This window comes from Saccostrea cucullata, unplaced genomic scaffold, assembly GCF_032062105.1.
Source record: "Saccostrea cucullata isolate Sc308-1 unplaced genomic scaffold, CSIRO_AGI_Scuc_v1 ctg6776, whole genome shotgun sequence".
Classification (NCBI taxonomy): Eukaryota; Metazoa; Mollusca; class Bivalvia; order Ostreida; family Ostreidae; genus Saccostrea; species Saccostrea cuccullata.
Window position 1 is genome coordinate 1 of NW_026928598.1, and position 18,154 is coordinate 18,154.

General features: G+C 31.9%; 2 protein-coding genes and 1 pseudogene across 2 annotated transcripts; 2 read left to right on the plus strand and 1 right to left on the minus strand.

The window, feature by feature from the left end:
- The first annotated feature begins 522 nt into the window (after positions 1 to 522).
- LOC134278114 (85/88 kDa calcium-independent phospholipase A2-like) lies at positions 523 to 5,331 on the plus strand (annotated as a pseudogene).
- Positions 5,332 to 12,025: 6,694 nt separating this feature from the next.
- LOC134278113 (latrophilin receptor-like protein A) lies at positions 12,026 to 13,988 on the plus strand. The gene is made up of 2 exons (XM_062760440.1): positions 12,026 to 12,645; positions 12,801 to 13,988. Exons 1-2 carry the CDS (start codon positions 12,210 to 12,212, stop codon positions 13,634 to 13,636), a joined length of 1,272 nt encoding a protein of 423 aa, XP_062616424.1. The 5' UTR covers positions 12,026 to 12,209; the 3' UTR covers positions 13,637 to 13,988.
- A 2,424-nt stretch (positions 13,989 to 16,412) lies between these two features.
- On the minus strand, positions 16,413 to 17,615 carry LOC134278112 (beta-1,3-galactosyltransferase 5-like). The gene has a single exon (XM_062760439.1). It carries the CDS (start codon positions 17,591 to 17,593, stop codon positions 16,508 to 16,510), a length of 1,086 nt encoding a protein of 361 aa, XP_062616423.1. The 5' UTR covers positions 17,594 to 17,615; the 3' UTR covers positions 16,413 to 16,507.
- Between the last annotated feature and the right edge of the window lie 539 nt (positions 17,616 to 18,154).

Genomic DNA, 18,154 nt, shown 5'->3' on the forward strand with positions numbered 1-18,154 from the left:
GTTAACTCCTCCATAGCACTTGATCCCACCTTGTTTGCTCTGCTTCTGGCTGTATTGTTTAAATGGACGTTGATCTTGAATGCTTGTCTTTATCTCCAATAAAACATATAGAGATAACAAACAATATTCGAGATCAAAAGTCCATAAAACAATACAAAATAGGAGCAGAGCAAACACGAATCTTCAAAACATCAGAGGTTGGATCAGGTGCCAAGGAGGAGTGAGCATCCCTTGCCGACCGGTCACAGCCGCCGTGTGCTCCTTATTATGATTGGGAAATAACGGAAAAATCCGTCGTCAATTCAGTGTATAAATGATAGACTAACAATTAGTATGAAAATAGCCAGTCAGCTTTTGACCCATTGATAAACTGTATTGCTGACAAGATCATTGTATCAACCATAGAACAAACGAAATTATATATTTAATCTTAAAAATTAGCTTGTGGAAGGAACTCTGTTGGGAGCAGCTCAAACGTATGAGCAATAAAAATACACAATATTTTTGAAAAAATTATCACAGATTCTGTCCCTGGATGGCGGAGGAATTCGAGGACTTGTTCAGTGTCTGATGTTAATTGCCATTGAGAAAGAGGTCGGGAAACCCATCACAGAATGCTTTGATTGGATAGCTGGAACAAGCACAGGTGGACTTTTAACTCTGGGAATCTGCACAGGTGAGTTTTTGTAATAGGACTACTGGGAATTCTCGAGGTAGGGACCGTGCCAAGGAGGAGTAAGCATCCCTAAATCTTCTTTATGCTCAATTTCTTTTGCATGTTTAGGTAAACCTCTGCCTTACATGAGAGGTCTGTATATCAGATTGAAGGACGAGGTGTTCACTGGAACAAGGCCGTATGAATCGGAGAACTTTGAGGCCCTGTTGAAAGAAGAATTCGGAGAGGAGACTGTTATGACAAATTTTAAGAAACCAAGGTTTGGGGATCTTTTTCAAAAAAGACACTCCAATGTTATATTTTTTACAAGAGTTCTTCATGACATTTAATAGGATTTCAATTTTTTAGCATGTGATCTAATAGACTTTTTTCTGATTTTAGGCAAATAGGTCAAATTTATCTTGAATATAAGAACATTTGTTGTGAATATTACTTATCTTTATTATATGATTTTCCAAAATATATTTACTATATTAGTTATTATATTATATTCGACATTTCAGAACCAGTAAAACACATTTCACTGCAAAAAAACAGCTTTGTGTGCAACCAGGATGGGAAAATAGGAATCCAAAATTACATTGTAAGCTTGTTTCCATATACCTCCTTAATAACAAAAAGCTTAAAACCGAACTGAATGCGTGATTTGTATTTCTAGGGCTGTGGTAGCAGCTGTGCTTGCAGACAGACACCCAACCAAATTACATTTGTTTAGGACGTATGAACCAACATTTTTGCAGCTGTATGATTCTAAAAGTGGAAGTCAAAGTAATGTCAGCACACAAAAGAATGATGACACAGGTTTAGAGGAAGGAGATGAAGAAATATATTACCCAGCTAAACCCGGTGGTAGGTTTTGATTTTGGAAAAGTTCTATGTGAAACGTGAGATAAAAAGTTGGTGTTGACTTAGTTTAATTATTACATTATGCTTATTTTCTCCTGCATTTAAAAATTCAGTGCCCAACTATTTTTTTTATAATTTATTAAGGATTTATTAAGTTTGCCAATTATTGTTCGTGGAGAAATTATGCTGCCGTGCTGAGCTTCAAACTCCCATTGATTTCACTTATTACAGCAAAACTCGTTTAGTACGAACACGGATATTGCGAATCTACGGATATAGTGAAGTCATCTTGGATCCCCAGCTATATAAATTTAATGACTTTCTTACATGGTTATAACTAATTACAGATATAGCGAAGTAATTTCACAGGTCCCGGTGACTTCGTTATAACCGAGTTTTACTGTATTTTGAAAATACATGTAATGTTTTTCATCATTCTTGATATATGAAATTAAAAGCACACAACTCTTGGGGGAGATTTTAAAAATTATTTTTACAAAGTCAGCATTATGTTTACACAAATTGTGTGTTTTCTGGCTTTAGCAAAATAATTGTGAAAGCATAGTCAATGGACATATAGATTGTGTATTGATCAATACTAATAACAAAAATGAGTTTTAAAAAATGACTAAAGAAGGTGTCATATATGAAGCACTTCTAGATGAATCTAGTTTTATTGTCAAATTGATCACAATTTTTTACCACAGAATTATGTATATTGGTAAAAATTAAGTTATCAGGTCAGCAATTTTCTGTATCATATCCACTACCTTGTTGCTTTAAATGTTACTGTCTTGTTATGTCTTGTTATTCAGAACAAAAAGTATGGGAGGCTGCTCGTGCCACAGGAGCAGCTCCGACCTACTTTAAGGCTTTTGGACCATATATTGATGGGGGATTGGAAGCCAATAATCCTTCTTTGGATCTGTTGTCGGAAATACACGAATATAACTGTGGATTAAAAATAAATGTGAGAGAGAGAGATTAAATATCATCCTTTACTTAATTAAAGCATTGTATTGTACGTTTTTACTCTTTTATATAGTAACCCTAAGGTGTTTCCTGACATTTTACATCTAAATGACAACCTATACATTTTATGCAATTATTACCGGGTACATGTAATGTATTTTCCATTATCACTTTCAATAGTTTGATACATGTGAAGTCTCGTGACAATGTATTAATGTCAAACAATTGTATGTTATGCAGTGATGAAAATTTGAAATATATTCAGTCGCCATTCAAGACAATTTGTCAAAAAATATTAACACTGATTTCAAAAAATATTAGAATTGCAATTGCAATATTAACATATCGACATAGTACAGGGGTTGTCACAGGCCTAAATTGGCATAATCTAGATACCTAATTTGCTTTGATAGAACAAGTCAGAGTTGGTTCGTCCGATTGGTGTGATGGTGTCCCTTGGAACGGGACAGGTACCAGTTCATCGAATCGACACTATTGATGTCTACAAACCAGAGGGAATTTTTGATGTTACAAAGATAGCGCATGGAATCCAAAACCTGATTAATGTGATGGTAGATAAGGTGAGGTAAAATATAGCACAATTAAATAATTAACTTACAAGTATTTTTGAGAGAGTGATCAGTAAGTGTTAAATATTAGGTGTTTAACATTTATACAAGATAATGATAAAGAATGAAAAGAATAACTACCTGTTATAAAGAAAAAAAGTGGACATGGCATGAAACACAGACCCCAGAAATTTCAGAGGTTAGACCAGATACCTAGGAGGAGTAAGTTTCCCCTTTCGACCGGTCACACCTGCCATGATCCCTGAGTATTGATCAGCTTAATGAAATATTCCTACAAATCATATTTACATTGTAGTATGGCACCTAATCCCACCTCATGCTCACTTATCCATGGCACCTGATCCCATCTTAGATTTTTGGAGGTCTGCTCCTATTTTGTATTGTTTTATGAACTAAGATACTCTTGAAAGTTCCAAGACAGTTTGGAAATTCCTCTCTGGTGCCAAGTTTTGGACCATTTTCCTGATTTTAAAACGACATTTTGTCCACGATTAAACTCAAAAACGGTCAAAGATATCAATGTGAAACTTTCAGAGTTTATAAATGATGATCAATACTTTCCAGGACGCGACTTTTCGTTCGTCGTCAGTACTTCCTGTCGCTACCGGAAGCCAATTCAAAAAATCCAATTTTTCAACTTTCTTTTTTTTCAATACTTTTCATTTATTTTTGGAAATTTAATAAAATCCTTCTATTAATGCTTACTATATAAGTTGTTTTGATATTGGTTAATCTGAACTCTAGATATTAAGATGTGAAAATCTGAAGCGGGCCCAAGAGGGCCCTGTCTCTGTCAACTCCGCCATTTCGCGAGTAGGGGCTTATGGAGGCAGCTAGCGTTTGATTAAACCATTCTGACATAAGGTACATGAAATGTAAAAAAACTACCTGGACTCTCACGTAGTAGTACGTTGCAATTTAGTGTCAATCCTAAAACTTAATTTCCGTTTCACTGCTTTAGTGTTACTGGGCTAGATACGATATGTAATGTGTACAATGTGTTAAATATACTTTCCTAAAGTCGAAATAAAACAAATGTGATAGAACGTTTTATTTAATTAATTTCATTGAAGCTATTGCACCTATTCAATAGATCAGTACAAAGAAAAGGCGCGAATATTTACGCGTGGCTTTTGACACGAAATTATGAATGTAGCCGCCTTTTTTGATTCTTAAACAGGTGTACTGTTGCAAAAGTATACACAAGTATATTTAAAGCAGTATTCCCAATAGCTAAATGGTTTGCGCGTTGGGGAGAAAAAAAAAAGGCGCATTCACGTTGGCGACCGGATTTAACCCCTTTTGGGAAAAAATTTTGAATAACATTTCAGCTCGATTTTACAAGGGTTTTTTTTTTTCCGAATCGGACGGAAGACCTCTCGTTGCTCGCAACGAGATCGTATCTAGTATTGAATACTGTTCGTTTTCTCCATATCCTTCCTGCAATGTCTGTAACAGGTCAAAAATTACTTATGCATCTATTCAAGGATTTCTAAATAAAATTCAATAATAAGATTTAATGGTTAAAATAAAACAATTTCTTTCAACTTTTCAATCATTAAAAACATTCTTTGGAGGTCCTTCATTATTACTTAAAAAAACCTCTAAAACAAAAATACAAAATACACCTAACGATATTTAACGAGTTCGAGCTCCAGTATTCAGGGATGAATATTTCCATTTCTTAATGTTTTAATGTTTATAAGTGCGGGTACATCTACATGTCTAAATTTGCAGCCATTTACTTATAATCAATGGCGTCCAAATTAAGTGAACAACATTCTCAAGGGGACGTGAAGTAAACAAACAAGACACTTCGACTAAGTGATTGTTTGACAAAATAACCTATTGTTTTACATTTAGATATTATATTTTCCCAAAAACATCGGATCAATTTCAAATTTAATACATACTAACTTTACTCCTACAATAATTCAAGCCATGACACGAAGATGAAAGAAATATATTAGCACATTAAGAAATATTGTTCATGAAAAGTTTATTTGATGATAAACTGGGAAGGTATTATAAATTTTCGATTCTATTGCAGGCCACAATTGCCGAGGGTCGCCCTGTTGACAGAGCCAGGGCGTGGTGGGAACACTTGGAGTACCATTCTATGATTCAGTCCCCCAATAACAGAGGTAGAAATGGATGAACACGACAATAAGAAACTATTAATTGATGTGGGAGACACAGTGCTACATTGTGGCTAATCAGGAGCGAATTAAAAAAGGGTTTTTCTAAGACGAAATACATAAAATATTTTATTTTTTTTCACAAGTTAAAAAATTCAAGCAAATTGTGATATTATGAACGTTTTCTTGCGTATTAAAAGGTTTAACATTATGTATGGGTAGATTTTGCATAATAATGTGATAAACCTATAAGATTCTATGTTTGTGCCATAGACAATTTTCGCTTTATACCAACGCATATTTTTTTTCGTGTAATAAAAGCTTGATAAAAGCTTAAGCGGAGATTTTCTTCATTAGTATCTCTTTTATATTTTGAGTATTATTATTTTTTCATTAATATTTACATGTAATATCATAAATTGAGAATGAATATTTTATAACGAAAAATACATCAAAACCAATCTTAAACTAGATCGCGATGTTACGAGTATTGTCTTAATTATGTGAATTGTTTATGCTACAGAAGTTCATCAAGATGAGCTCCTGTGATATATGAACCTTTGCGGGAAAAAGGTTTGAAACCTGCTTTCAAGAATATATTGCCTGGATCAATTTCTGTAAAGCTTTCTCATTGTGTATACAAAGTCAGAGCTTATAAAAGAGCTTCATGTTTTTAACTTTTTTTCACAATCGTATTTATTTTGCCTTAAAAGCAATTAATACACATGACAGTGAAGTATTTCCTTCCAAAAAAAATTTTAAAGAGCAAACTTTATCCTAATCACAAATCATATAATAATGCAATAAAGTATCATTAATATTTGGCCTATATTGCGGATTTTAATTTATCTGTGCGACTGTGGAGATACTACCCGGGAGATAAACATATGCTTTATCCAGGGGTAGAGCTCTATCAATGGCACTTCCAGAAAATTTTGACACGATCCCCCTTACTACTTTCATTCAGTAGTTAGTTCAAAATAAGCCTCCAACTGATTGTCACACGTTTTAAAAGACGCATATTGCAAAGATCTTTTATTTTTACATGTTTTTCTTTTCGCCATGTCAACATCAACTGTGCGACGTCCTCAATTTATGCGTCATCAGTTTGAATAGAAAAAAAAAAAAATTATTCATATTTTTCAAAGAGGTTATCTCAAAATTAAAAAAAAAACTAAACAAAAACCGTATGAGAAAAAAATTAGAATTGTGGATTTAATTTTTATTTTATCCAACTCGTTCCCATGGTGAATATTGCTCGGCAAGCCTGCGATTATCCCTTTTCCCAACTCGTTGGATAAAGCCAATGTCAAATCACACAATATAGATATCCTTTTATATACATTATACTCTTTTTAAAGATTACTTTTAAGATTTCTTTGAAAACCGTATCAATGAACATTATCAGTCGTATGAAAAAAGAAATGTACTAAAATATATTTCTTATACTTCAGCTGAGTTATTGTGACGCTCTACTTGTATATTATTCGTCTTTTCGTTATTAATTTTTGATATCATTTCTACAATCTGATTAATCTTACCTTTTCAATTAAAAGACTTCGTCACGTTTTACTTTTAGGCTATTCACACGTCAATTTTTCGCCATTAGTTGTTTGTCATTTTGTTTGCTTTGTACATAATATTGGCCAATATATTCTGACTAAGTTTGTTCTTGTCAGCTTTATAATGATGTATTTTCGTCTAAAAAGTACTTTTTCTGCATATTGTTCTAACCAATGATTAACCAATTTAAAATACTATATCCTTCGAGCTCTGAGGGGTTATCGACTAGTTGTTAGTCTTAAAAAAAGTGTTGAAAGGGTCTTAGTCAAGGAAGTATAGTGACCAACAAACAATATTGAGTAAGTAACTGTAAAAAGAATTAGCAAAATTATTTAATTAAATCATAATTTTAATACAAAAATGAAGTTTTTGTATATTTAAATTGATAGGTGTATTTTTGAAAAAAATTTACTAGTATCAAATATTTGCTTTTAAAATTAAAATTAATGCTTGGATCCTTTTTGGAAATCATTACAATGTTATTTTGGACATTTTCCATTATTGTAATTGAATGTATAATATATATACATGTATATGTACATGTATGATAAAAAAAGGGGTTTTAAAAGTGCTTAAATATTAGCACTATTTATTGTAACAAAATTTTTTCTATTTTAATTTTTTTTATTAATATACACATTTTATTTGTCTTCGATGACCTAAGTGTAGTATCGTGAAATGACTTTAATTTCTTTTATTTATCTTTATCTATATATATAAAACAATGAAATTATCTCAAGTAATTTTATTTACGTATTAAAATTTGTTTAGATAAGAGCCAGCTGGGTTAAAAATGAAACTACGCATCCTTTTTTATTTATTTTTCCTGGTACACTTACATCGAGTCGCTTTGGAGGTAAATATAACACGCCTGATGACCTATCAGCTCACCATGTGTGGACCGTTTCTTTTGCAATGTGTCAAAGTGGAACTTTCCTTACTTGGATTCTAAGATAACTACAACCACACCTTTTCCCCCGTGTTTCGGGATTCCCTCGTGTTTCAGCAGAGGAGATTGTTGTCCGGATAAATATTTCGAGACAGACGGCCTAACCTGTTTTAATGTTACCTCCATAAATGCAACAACGGACATCAGCAGGGATCAAAGAACACAATATTTAATGATTACAAAATGTCCATCTAATACTGGCAGAACGTTGAAGGATAACTGTGAAATTGAAAGCGAAAGTGTGTAAATTTAAAAATTTCCCCCCGGAACAGTTTTTAAAATTGACGTATGTTAACAAATATTGTGCTCAGTGTCCATACCAACTACCCGATTGGTCTGTGGACATCTATTGTAGATTATTTTTAGATATTAACTTTCTAAAAAGGGTTGTTACAAAAGGGATAAGAGAAAGTGCATAATGCAATCAGTGCCTCCCACGGCGAGTTCACACTACAATTGCTACAGATTATTAGAGCTAAGTTGGGGGTCATGAAACAGACGGATTTTGGAAGGAAAAGGATCAGGATATATTGAATGCTTGTCATTCCTTTCGTGAACAATAATACATTGTTAAAAAACATTTTTTGTAAAATATGCAATCCTACGTTCTACGACGGCGAAATCATAACGGAATGCAATATTACTGGAAAATGGGACTTCTTTGACTCTAATTTAAAAGAGGCATGTTCTTTTTATGGTTATAATGCTGGCATTTGCCATACAAAAATATATTTTGTCAAAAATGAAACCCCCCTGAGAGTTTGTTGCATGAATATCTAGATGCTGTTGCGAACACAAGTATTGAAATGCTGTATTCCAAAGAAGGAAAGACGACATATCATTATAATGTTAACTTCAGAGGATTTCCCGAAGAGCACTTCAAATTTGTACACAAAACCCATCATGAGAAACACGTTTTTGTAAAAAGACCAAAATATACATTAACAAAACTATACATTGAATGTAACTGAATTGATTCATAAATCAATTGCCATTAAGAAGTTTGCTAAGGTATGTGAGGACCATAACATTCCAAACGCGATATCCGGAATTCTTCGACCATGCAGTTGTACCCCTTCATGTTTTGCACATTGGAATTGTTGTGAAGATTTGCTCAAGATACCCTAGTGCCTGTTTGATTGAAAAATATTTTTCCGGGGGAAAAAAAACTATTTTCAATACTGGGGAATTTTTAAAATATATTTCTTTTCTCCTTTATTTTCCAATAAATAAAGTATAAGCAGATAGATTGATATTGATATGATTTGTACTTGTGTAAGGATATAGCATAAATAGTTTTATGAATATGAGTTGAGGAATAAAAAAATATTGATCATTGTTGTATTGCATTTAGCGGATTTAAATTGCAGAAAATGTGACATAATTTTGAAAGGCATAAAGATGTTGTTTTATTTAAAAATAAAATCATTTGGCATGAAAATGTGTACATTATCTTAGCATATAAATAAATAATATATTTATTTTGTCAAACATGCTAAAATTATCCTAATTATTTTTTTCAGAACTTAAAAATGTGTGGTTTATGTTCGTAACGCATGGTGTTCATATGCATTGAAGTTTCTGACACCCTCTACAAACATTAAATAATTTGTCAAGTTCAATTTCTGTGTTTAATTAATGAGATAGTGATAAATTATTTTAAACAATATGCTTCATGAGCATAATAGTTCTTTTCGTAATTATAAAATGATCTCTGATTGTAAAATGTTTGGTTCGACCGTTACGAACATAATAGCTTTCAGTATGATTGCTAAAATAACAGCCAAAGAATAAATTTTCTCAGGAAGTCCGTAGCAGTGGTATGATTATAAATTGAAAAAGAAAGTAGAAAGGTTGCGCAGCTGTCTGCTAAAAAAAATGGCGATGCTCATTGTGTCCATGTGGAAAAAAAGAAGTTACGTACATAAAAGATTCGGTAAGTTTTTATTGTATCAATTTGAGTGAATGCTGAACACATAAATACAGTCATTGTATCTTTATACCTTGTAGCTATTAATCAGAAACTAAGATATGTCGCTTATGACATACAAAATGCATAAATCTGTCCGAGTCGAGTACTTTCGGTTTAGCATTTGACTTTTGATTCGCGTCTTTTGTTACGAACATAAGTGTTTTTGCATTATTTGTAAAATCTATTAATATAAAGTTATATTGTACTATATTTTATTCTATATTTGTTAGTTTTGTTCTGTTCTTATCAAAGGATGAATACTTATTGAATATTTGTTTTAATATTGCCATATCATTTACGCAATTACGTTCGTAAAAGAACAAAAATTGAAGTAGTGACATAATTTGTGCTCTAATTGCCTTGTTTCTGGTTTTATCAAGGATACATAATAATTATAAGTAAACAGCATATGTATTGATTACATCATGGTGTATTTTGTTTTATATATTTTTTTTCTTTCAGATTTACAAGAAATGACTGAATTATGTTCGTAACAATGACACAAAGATCCAAGACTCAAAATAGAAGACCTAGGATATTTAACACTCCATCTGACAATTTACTTGTCTGCATTAATACTGTTTGAAAGCTAGTCTATTATTAAGCTTTGAAAGGAAATATTAAAGTATTAAAGACAAGTGTTCGATTGTCTTGTTATTTTTTTGATCCTTTTTAAAGCTTGATTCGGAGTTAGGTGTCCATGTTACTTACATAATTTCTCCTTTTTTTAAACTAGAAATAAAAATTGTGACTTTTTAAATAAATTCCATTTAATATAACATTAAACATGATTTCATCATACTTTATTGATTACATTATTTTCATATTTCAACAACTTGTTAAATTCTAGTAACATGTTACTTGTTTAGTGCTTATGTAAGTAACGGTGTCCATTTAATCTTATATATATTTTCTAATTATAATGGAATAAGGCAGAAAAAAGTCATGCAATAAAAAATCAAACTGTGTTTATATACTTCAAAAAGGATTCACCAGAAAAGAATAGCTTATTGATTTAAAAAAAAGTCACTGTGGACACCAAGTTACGTACATAAAATTTCAAATGTTGCACATTTGGACACCTATTTTTCTTTAAGACTTCAGATTATCTTCCCATCAATTTTTTTCAGAAGCAGGAAGGGTACTGACTCAAAAAATATACATAAATTATGAAATTGATTATTTTTTAAAAATAGCCCTTTGGTCACACATTAAATAGTACGAAGAATGAGTTAATTTATACAAACAAAGAACAAATATTGAATATTTAGTAACAAATGGATGCTATATGCAAAATGTTTACCAAAGATATTTAGAGGAAGGTTGTCGTAAAAATGCCAAATTTTTTCCGTTATCCCGTACTTGATATTAAGACAAATATTTCTTATTTAAACATGTATTGCTATTTATGCAACATGCCACGATTTAATTTCATTCCATCATGTCAAAGCCATGGGATATCGAAAATTACTCTGGATTTATTGATTTCAAAAAAATTTCAATGGAAATTATAGATACAATAAAAAGATCACGATGTAATGTTACATATCTTCCATTAAAAAGAGCGACCTTCCACATACATTGCCTATTGCTTAAAGACTGATACAATGTACAATGGAATTGTAATTCTTCAGGAAAGTTTTGTTTTTTGATGACCACGTACGGTATGTTCGAGAAAATTGCTTCTGGGGCTCTTTTTCCATTCTATCGCCTACGTTTAAAACCTAGATGTGAGGCTCCATATAAAAACGAATATTGTGCCTTATGTAACCCAGAACACACAGAAAATATCACAATAAAAGAATGCAAAGTAACCGGTGATGCACCTGCATTTGATGAACTAACTTTAACTGCGTGAAATTTTTTCCCCCAAGTTAATGTTTATTTCCGTATAAAAATCTTTTTTGTAGAGATTGTAATATTGGTAAACAAGGGGCGGCTTGTGCTGGTCAAAGTAAATTTTTACCCAGGTCTTCTGGACAGACCCTTTACAATGGTTCCAATTAAAAATTTATTTTTCCCGCACGGAATTGAAAAAAACGTTATCCTTAAAAACATTCCATGTGTAATTCAGCACAAATATATGACTCTTTATCGGTGAGTAGAATTTTTTATATTTTTATTGGTGAAGTACTTTCTATTGCACTGAGATATAGCCCTTTGCCGTCGTTCATTTCTTATTCAATCTTATCACTTACTTTGTTACTTATTTGTTCTTAAAATGAAATCTCTACCATAAACAAACGAGGCATAATTTTCTTTAAAAAGTTCTGCAATCTTATTAAAGTGGTTTCTGATTTTGCAGGATCAATGCAGAAATATAACTTGTTATCCTGGAAAATTTTACACTAATGGAAAATGTGTAGCTCTATTTCCTGAAACCAAAAACTTGGGATATATTTTAATTGCCAGTTTCAAGGGTAATGTGTCTTCAATATTTCCTGTCAAAAAGCTGTTGCAGACAATACACCATACAGTGAAAAATAATGTAATCCGCGACCTGATGATCCAACACACCGATCCACTAGAAGAAGTCATTATTCAAATTGATCAGCCTTGTCTCACAAAGGAACAGTCTTTATCATTTCTTAACTTTACTGGAAGTATTGCTCTGAAGATGTTCATCAGTGAGAGAGTACCAAGGATTGAAACTGAAGAACGACTAATTACAATTATATCTAGATCATCGATGGCAAAACTTAGAAATTCCCTCATTCATTTATCTTTTACCTCAAAAAATCACAGACACAATCACTTTCATCTTTTGCAAAAAAGTGTGACCGAAAATAGTTCTCGGTGTTCTTTACATAGAACCAAAACAAATCCATTAAATCCATTTAGAAATCAATATTTAAATGTAAGGGTTTCAAAGTTACTTACTTGCTCTCAAGTTGAATTTGCTGTAGATGAATATTCTATTGATGAACATTTTGCATCTTGTACTTTCAGAATCAAGAAAATCCTACGGTTATTATTCTTTTGATATATTTCCTAATGGATCGGCTAGAGTTTGTATTACAGACTTTGAAACTAAGGAGAGTTTTATAGTCAAAGAAGAAAAAAATGGTATTTTACTTTCCAAACTGATTTTTATATACTCCAAATGCCGTTTCCATTGTTTTTCTGATATTAGCATTCTTTGTACATATTTTTATCAAAGAGCTGCAAACATTGCCAGGTAAAAATAACATGATTTTAGTCCTATCGCTAGCATTATCCCTTGTAATATTTCAGTTAAGTGACATTGGAATGCTGAATACAATGTTCTGTACAGGAATTGGAGTCGTTCTGCATTATTTTTGGTTGATGGCTTTTTCATCGATGGCCACGTGTTGTTATCACATGTTCAAAATGTTCTATTCCTCTGGGTTAATTTTAGAAGATAAAAACAGAACATTTAAAATGTATATAACATTAATCATAATGTGTCCTGCTTTTATCGTAACTCTAAACGTTCTTATTTTGTTCTCTATTTATAATAATGGATACATTGGTTATGGAGTACAAAAATGTTTTATCGACAATTTGATTTCCCGTATACTATCGTTCATTCTGCCAGTAAGTATTATGTGTGTTACAAATACTTTATTTTTCATTGGTACCATTATTTCTATTAAGAAAGTTCCAGATGTACCCGGTAACAAATCAATGAGAAATGAATTTCTGATTTTTTCTCGTCTATTCACCATCACTGGAATAACCTGGAGCCTACAAGTCATTGATGGTTTCATTCATTTTACAATCTTTACATATGTTTCATCAGTCATTAACAGCTTACAAGGTATTGCCATTTTTGCTGCTTTTATCTGTAATAAAAGGGTATATACTCTATTAAGAGAGATTTACAGACAGAAAACAAGATCTTTGGGTAGAATACAGGAGAACACAGAATCGAATTCAGAAAAATGTTCCGAGATTACCAAGTTGTAAATTCAATGAAGGTAAAGATTATGAAGAGTGATCGATTTTAAAAATCTGTATACAATGCAATGCAAATATCTAATGAGGGTATAAAACATCGACCCCTGGAAATTTCAGAAATGGGATCAGGTGTCTTGGAGGGGTAAGCATCCCATTTTGATTGATCGATCACACACGGCGTAAGCGTCATGTACTAATGAAGTAGACGGGACTTTCTGTTTCCAAATTCAGAATAAAACAAAGGTCTTACCAAGTCAGAGGAAATACGACCCAGTGATTGGCTATATTTCAAGCTGGAAAATATCTACCTTTTTCATTTCTGAACCTTTTATGTATTGTATAGATTTTTCTGTTGATAACATAATGCTACTAAAATTTAATTACTTTTAATATTGTCGTTGTTTTATTTTTTATACAATTTTCGGGTTTATAAATAATTGCAACAAAGTTATAAAAAAAACATGATAAATGTATGACTAACATTTTTCATTTAATATGATTGTGTATTAATTCTTTGTAGATTACTGTTAAATAATGTTTTTTTAAACTCTGGTTGTATTGTATATGATAAATTTATAATTTCTTTAAATGATCTTCCATACTTGTTTGAGATGAGACCATTGCTTTTAAAAAAGATATCATTCTTTATTGAACCGTCTATCATTTGAACTGAAAGTCTTTTTCAATAAAAATTAAATATTAAAGAGTGGCTTCTGTGTTTTATATCACTGTTTTCCCTTCGTTTGTCAGAGTGCCAAGAAATGGAGAGACAAGTTGATCTTTTTATTGATTTTTTTCTGATAACCTGTTGTTTTCTTTCTTATGTCTTTCCGTCAGTCTGTTAACTTTTTTTCAGTTTTTTTATATTCTTTTTTTTTTTGTAATCACCGGATTAATTTCAGCCAAATTAACCTAAAATCAAACATCTTTGGAGAAGGAAAATTAAGTTTTTTATCGTAGAGCAGACTCTCTTAAGATAGACTTTTCGATAATACATGTAGTGTATATTGAAATTTCTTTAATCTGTCATCATGCTTTAAGTTTTAATTGTGCAATATTTTAATTGATAGCGTATTTTTTACTTCTTTTTCTGCAAACAAGCATGAACATGACGCATTCCATCAACGTCATTGTAGTACACAATTTTTCTATGTTTTTTTTTAAAGAATCCAACAATAACATTGTGATGTCCAAACTATAGTTATAACCTAGCTTCGTTGAATGTTTCTCGAGAGTTTTGTACTGTTAAAATACAATTCGGTCAAAAAATTTACAACTCATTTTACTGAACCAAGCCAATTTAAAAAAAATAAACAAGAACTTTCAAATTCGACGCCGCTCTCAATTTATTTTTAATTGAAGTTTTTAAACGTTTTCTACAGGTTTTGTGCTATTTTTCCTTATTTTGCTCTGGAAATCAGATATTTAATTACTTATCACAAATAATTCGGAACCAACTACTGGGGGATCTAATTATTATCCGTTTAAATAAAATAACTCCGCATAACTTCTTGTGGTGGGATGAAATGCGATACTTCTACCCGGGATACAAGATATTTTATTCTCTCAGTCATGTGAGAATCTGGGTATATAATGTGATGCGTTTTTATTATAGAATTTTACAGTGAATGACAACAGGATAATTGTATTATTAGTTTAAGCATTTTATGCATGGATAACATTCAACTACAAGTTAAATCATTTTTCATGCAATTATTTACCGTCATTTAATAAATATTTAGCTGTTCTTAATTTTAGCATTTATATACAATGTTAAACAGACGAAACATACGGAGATAACGAACAGTATTCAAGATCAAAAGTCCATAAAACAAAACAAAATAGGAGCAGAGCAAACAAGGACCTCTAAAACATCAGAGATGTGATCAGGTGCCATGGAGGAGTAAGCATCCCCTGCCGAAGGGTCACGCCCGCCGTTTGCTCCTTGTCATGATCGGGAACTAACGGGAAAATCCTTCGTCAATTCAGTATATAAATAATGGACTAGCAATAAGTATGAAACACGTCAGTCAGCATTTGACTCAATGATAAATTGTATTTGCTGACAATGTAATTGTATCGACCACAGAACTTATGAAATGATGACTTTAAACGAGACTGTTGATATTCTTTTTTCATCAACTTGCTTGTCAAATTTACCTCGTTTCAGAAATTGTTCAAACGTAGAGCATGCTCTTGCGTATCGAATCAACTGAGATATATAAACTCCGTACGAAGGTGGAAAGGTATATTGCTGCATAAGTAAGGGAAGTTGACGATAGAAAAGTTAAATTCATCACGTTTATCATAGAGCTAGGTTGTTAGATTACCATTAACGTCTTTTTTTCAAGTAAAATATCGAAATATGAAACAGATTTGTGAGACTCCGGTATCTTTTATCACAAGCTCACCAGGATATATCGTATCGACATAAGAATGGAAATTACCATTGTTAATTGACAATACGTCGTCGACATATCTAAATGTCGAGTTAAAGGTCGCAGCAAGTGTTTTCTTCTTTTTAGGCATAAGATTTTGCACAAATTCTACTTCATATGAATATTGAAATAGGTCTGCTAATAACGGGGTGCAATTGGTACCCATGATAGTTCCAATAGATTGTTGGAAGACATTGTCTCCAAAAACAACATAGATATTGTCAAGCAGAAACTCGAGCATCTTTTTGATTACAACTTCAGAGTACTTGTGTGTACAATCAGAATGTTTTTAAACGAAATTAAGCAAATGACCAGTGACAAGGTAAGTAAATGTACGAGATCCATTTTCATATATAAGAACACAGTATAAATCAATTTTCTTTCCTCATTTACTAATGTACAAAAAACACCTTTTAAAAAAATATATATAAAGAAATCAATTTCACCGATAGGCATTTTTTACTTTCATATAATAATTTCCGTACACGCTCTGGCGCCTATCAGCAATGACTGCCTTCCACATGGGATCGATTTCTTTATCCTTAGCCGGCATTACTAGATATTTACACTTTCTTCTCTGTTCCTTGTAACATTTTAGACCTTCCGGATGCATAAAAGTTAAATTTCCTCCGAAATTTTCGTGCACCACATTTTTCACACGACTTGGAAGCAAACCAAATAAATAGAAATCATCCACCCAAAAAAATGGTGCAGTGAACACGGCCTGATACAGAGCTGGAATCAGGTCTGTTGATATAAACACTACAAATCCACTACAATATGTATGTGGATACGTATTCTGTGCTTTGTAAAATATGTCACTCACAAACCACTTGCTCGAATTTTTCCGGATAATTGGCATCGAGTTTGGGTTGATTTTATTGCAGAAAATGAATCGTTTTCGTTGTTTCAAAAACGAGAATTCTTCAAAAAGTTTGAAAAAGTTAATAAATGAATCATCATCAATTTTTATCACAATTTCTGCATTCATGCAGTTTTCTGTAATCCAGCGATATCCCATCACGCCCTTGTTGGTGAGGTTCCTATAGGAGTCCACAAAGTCTCCTTGAATTATATCATGATAAAGAGAATTCTCTTTTTCCAACTCTTTCTGGATATTTTTATCACTTGATGTACCAACTAAGAATATCACTTGCAAGTTTTCCGGGCTATAGTGGGAGATATTAAGCCACGTCCGTCGCATTTCTTTCCTTCTCCAAAAGTTCTTAATAGACGTATGAACCATTACTAGGGCCGAAATCTTGTCATATTGTCGACACAGGTTCCTGTTTTTAATGAGATAGGGTGCATACATGCCGACTGGGTATTGTGTTTTAGTTTTTATGATTCTAATCCCTGTGGTAGTTTCATAGTTATTATCGTACATGGGCTCCAAAATCCTAAAACTGTCTCCTGTTTCCTCATAATATACGTGTATATTTTCATTATCCATGGTTAAAAACAATAAAGTAAACATCACTAAACATGATAGACTAACGAATTTCAAATACGAATAGTTTCTGTTCATTTCTGTTCTTTTGGTGTAGCTAGACTCTGAAAAACAAATTAAAATAATTTATCATACATACATTCATTTTGCACGTACACAATGAAACACCAGATGACTCAAATTAATCATCAATTCTGAGGCATTTTCAAAACCTTTAAATGATTTTTTAAAATTAATTATTTAAACGGGATGCTTACTCCTCCTATGTACCTGATCCCTACTATGGAATTTCCTAGGTTCCGTGTTTATGTGCTATTCACTTAATTTTTCATAAAATTGAGATCTGTTCATGATCTTCACCTTTTTCACAAAAACATACATGGATCCATATCAGAGAGCAAATTGGTTTCAAAAATATTAAAGATGCCTCGAGTTATCTGCCGAAAATTTATCTCAAGACTTGTTAATGTTTTAAATCAAGTTACTTCGTTTTTTTTTTTTTGTTTTTTTTTCATTAATTCCGAAAATTTCGAAAAATAAAATATCTTCTTTAACCAAATCTATGGTAAAAGAACGTAGATCTTATTACATACTTATAGTAATACACAAAAGTTTTTTGCATATGCAATACATGAAAAT

What these genes read in the sequence shown, in the direction of transcription:
- LOC134278112 (XM_062760439.1), bottom strand. Translation starts at nt 17,593, where the DNA reads ATGAACAGAAACTATTCGTATTTGAAATTCGTTAGTCTATCATGTTTA.
- LOC134278113 (XM_062760440.1), top strand. Translation starts at nt 12,210, where the DNA reads ATGATCCAACACACCGATCCACTAGAAGAAGTCATTATTCAAATTGAT. An exon ending in TGATGAACATTTTGCATCTT is followed by an intron (nt 12,646 to 12,800) that starts GTACTTTCAGAA and finishes ACTGATTTTTAT; the next exon opens with ATACTCCAAATGCCGTTTCC.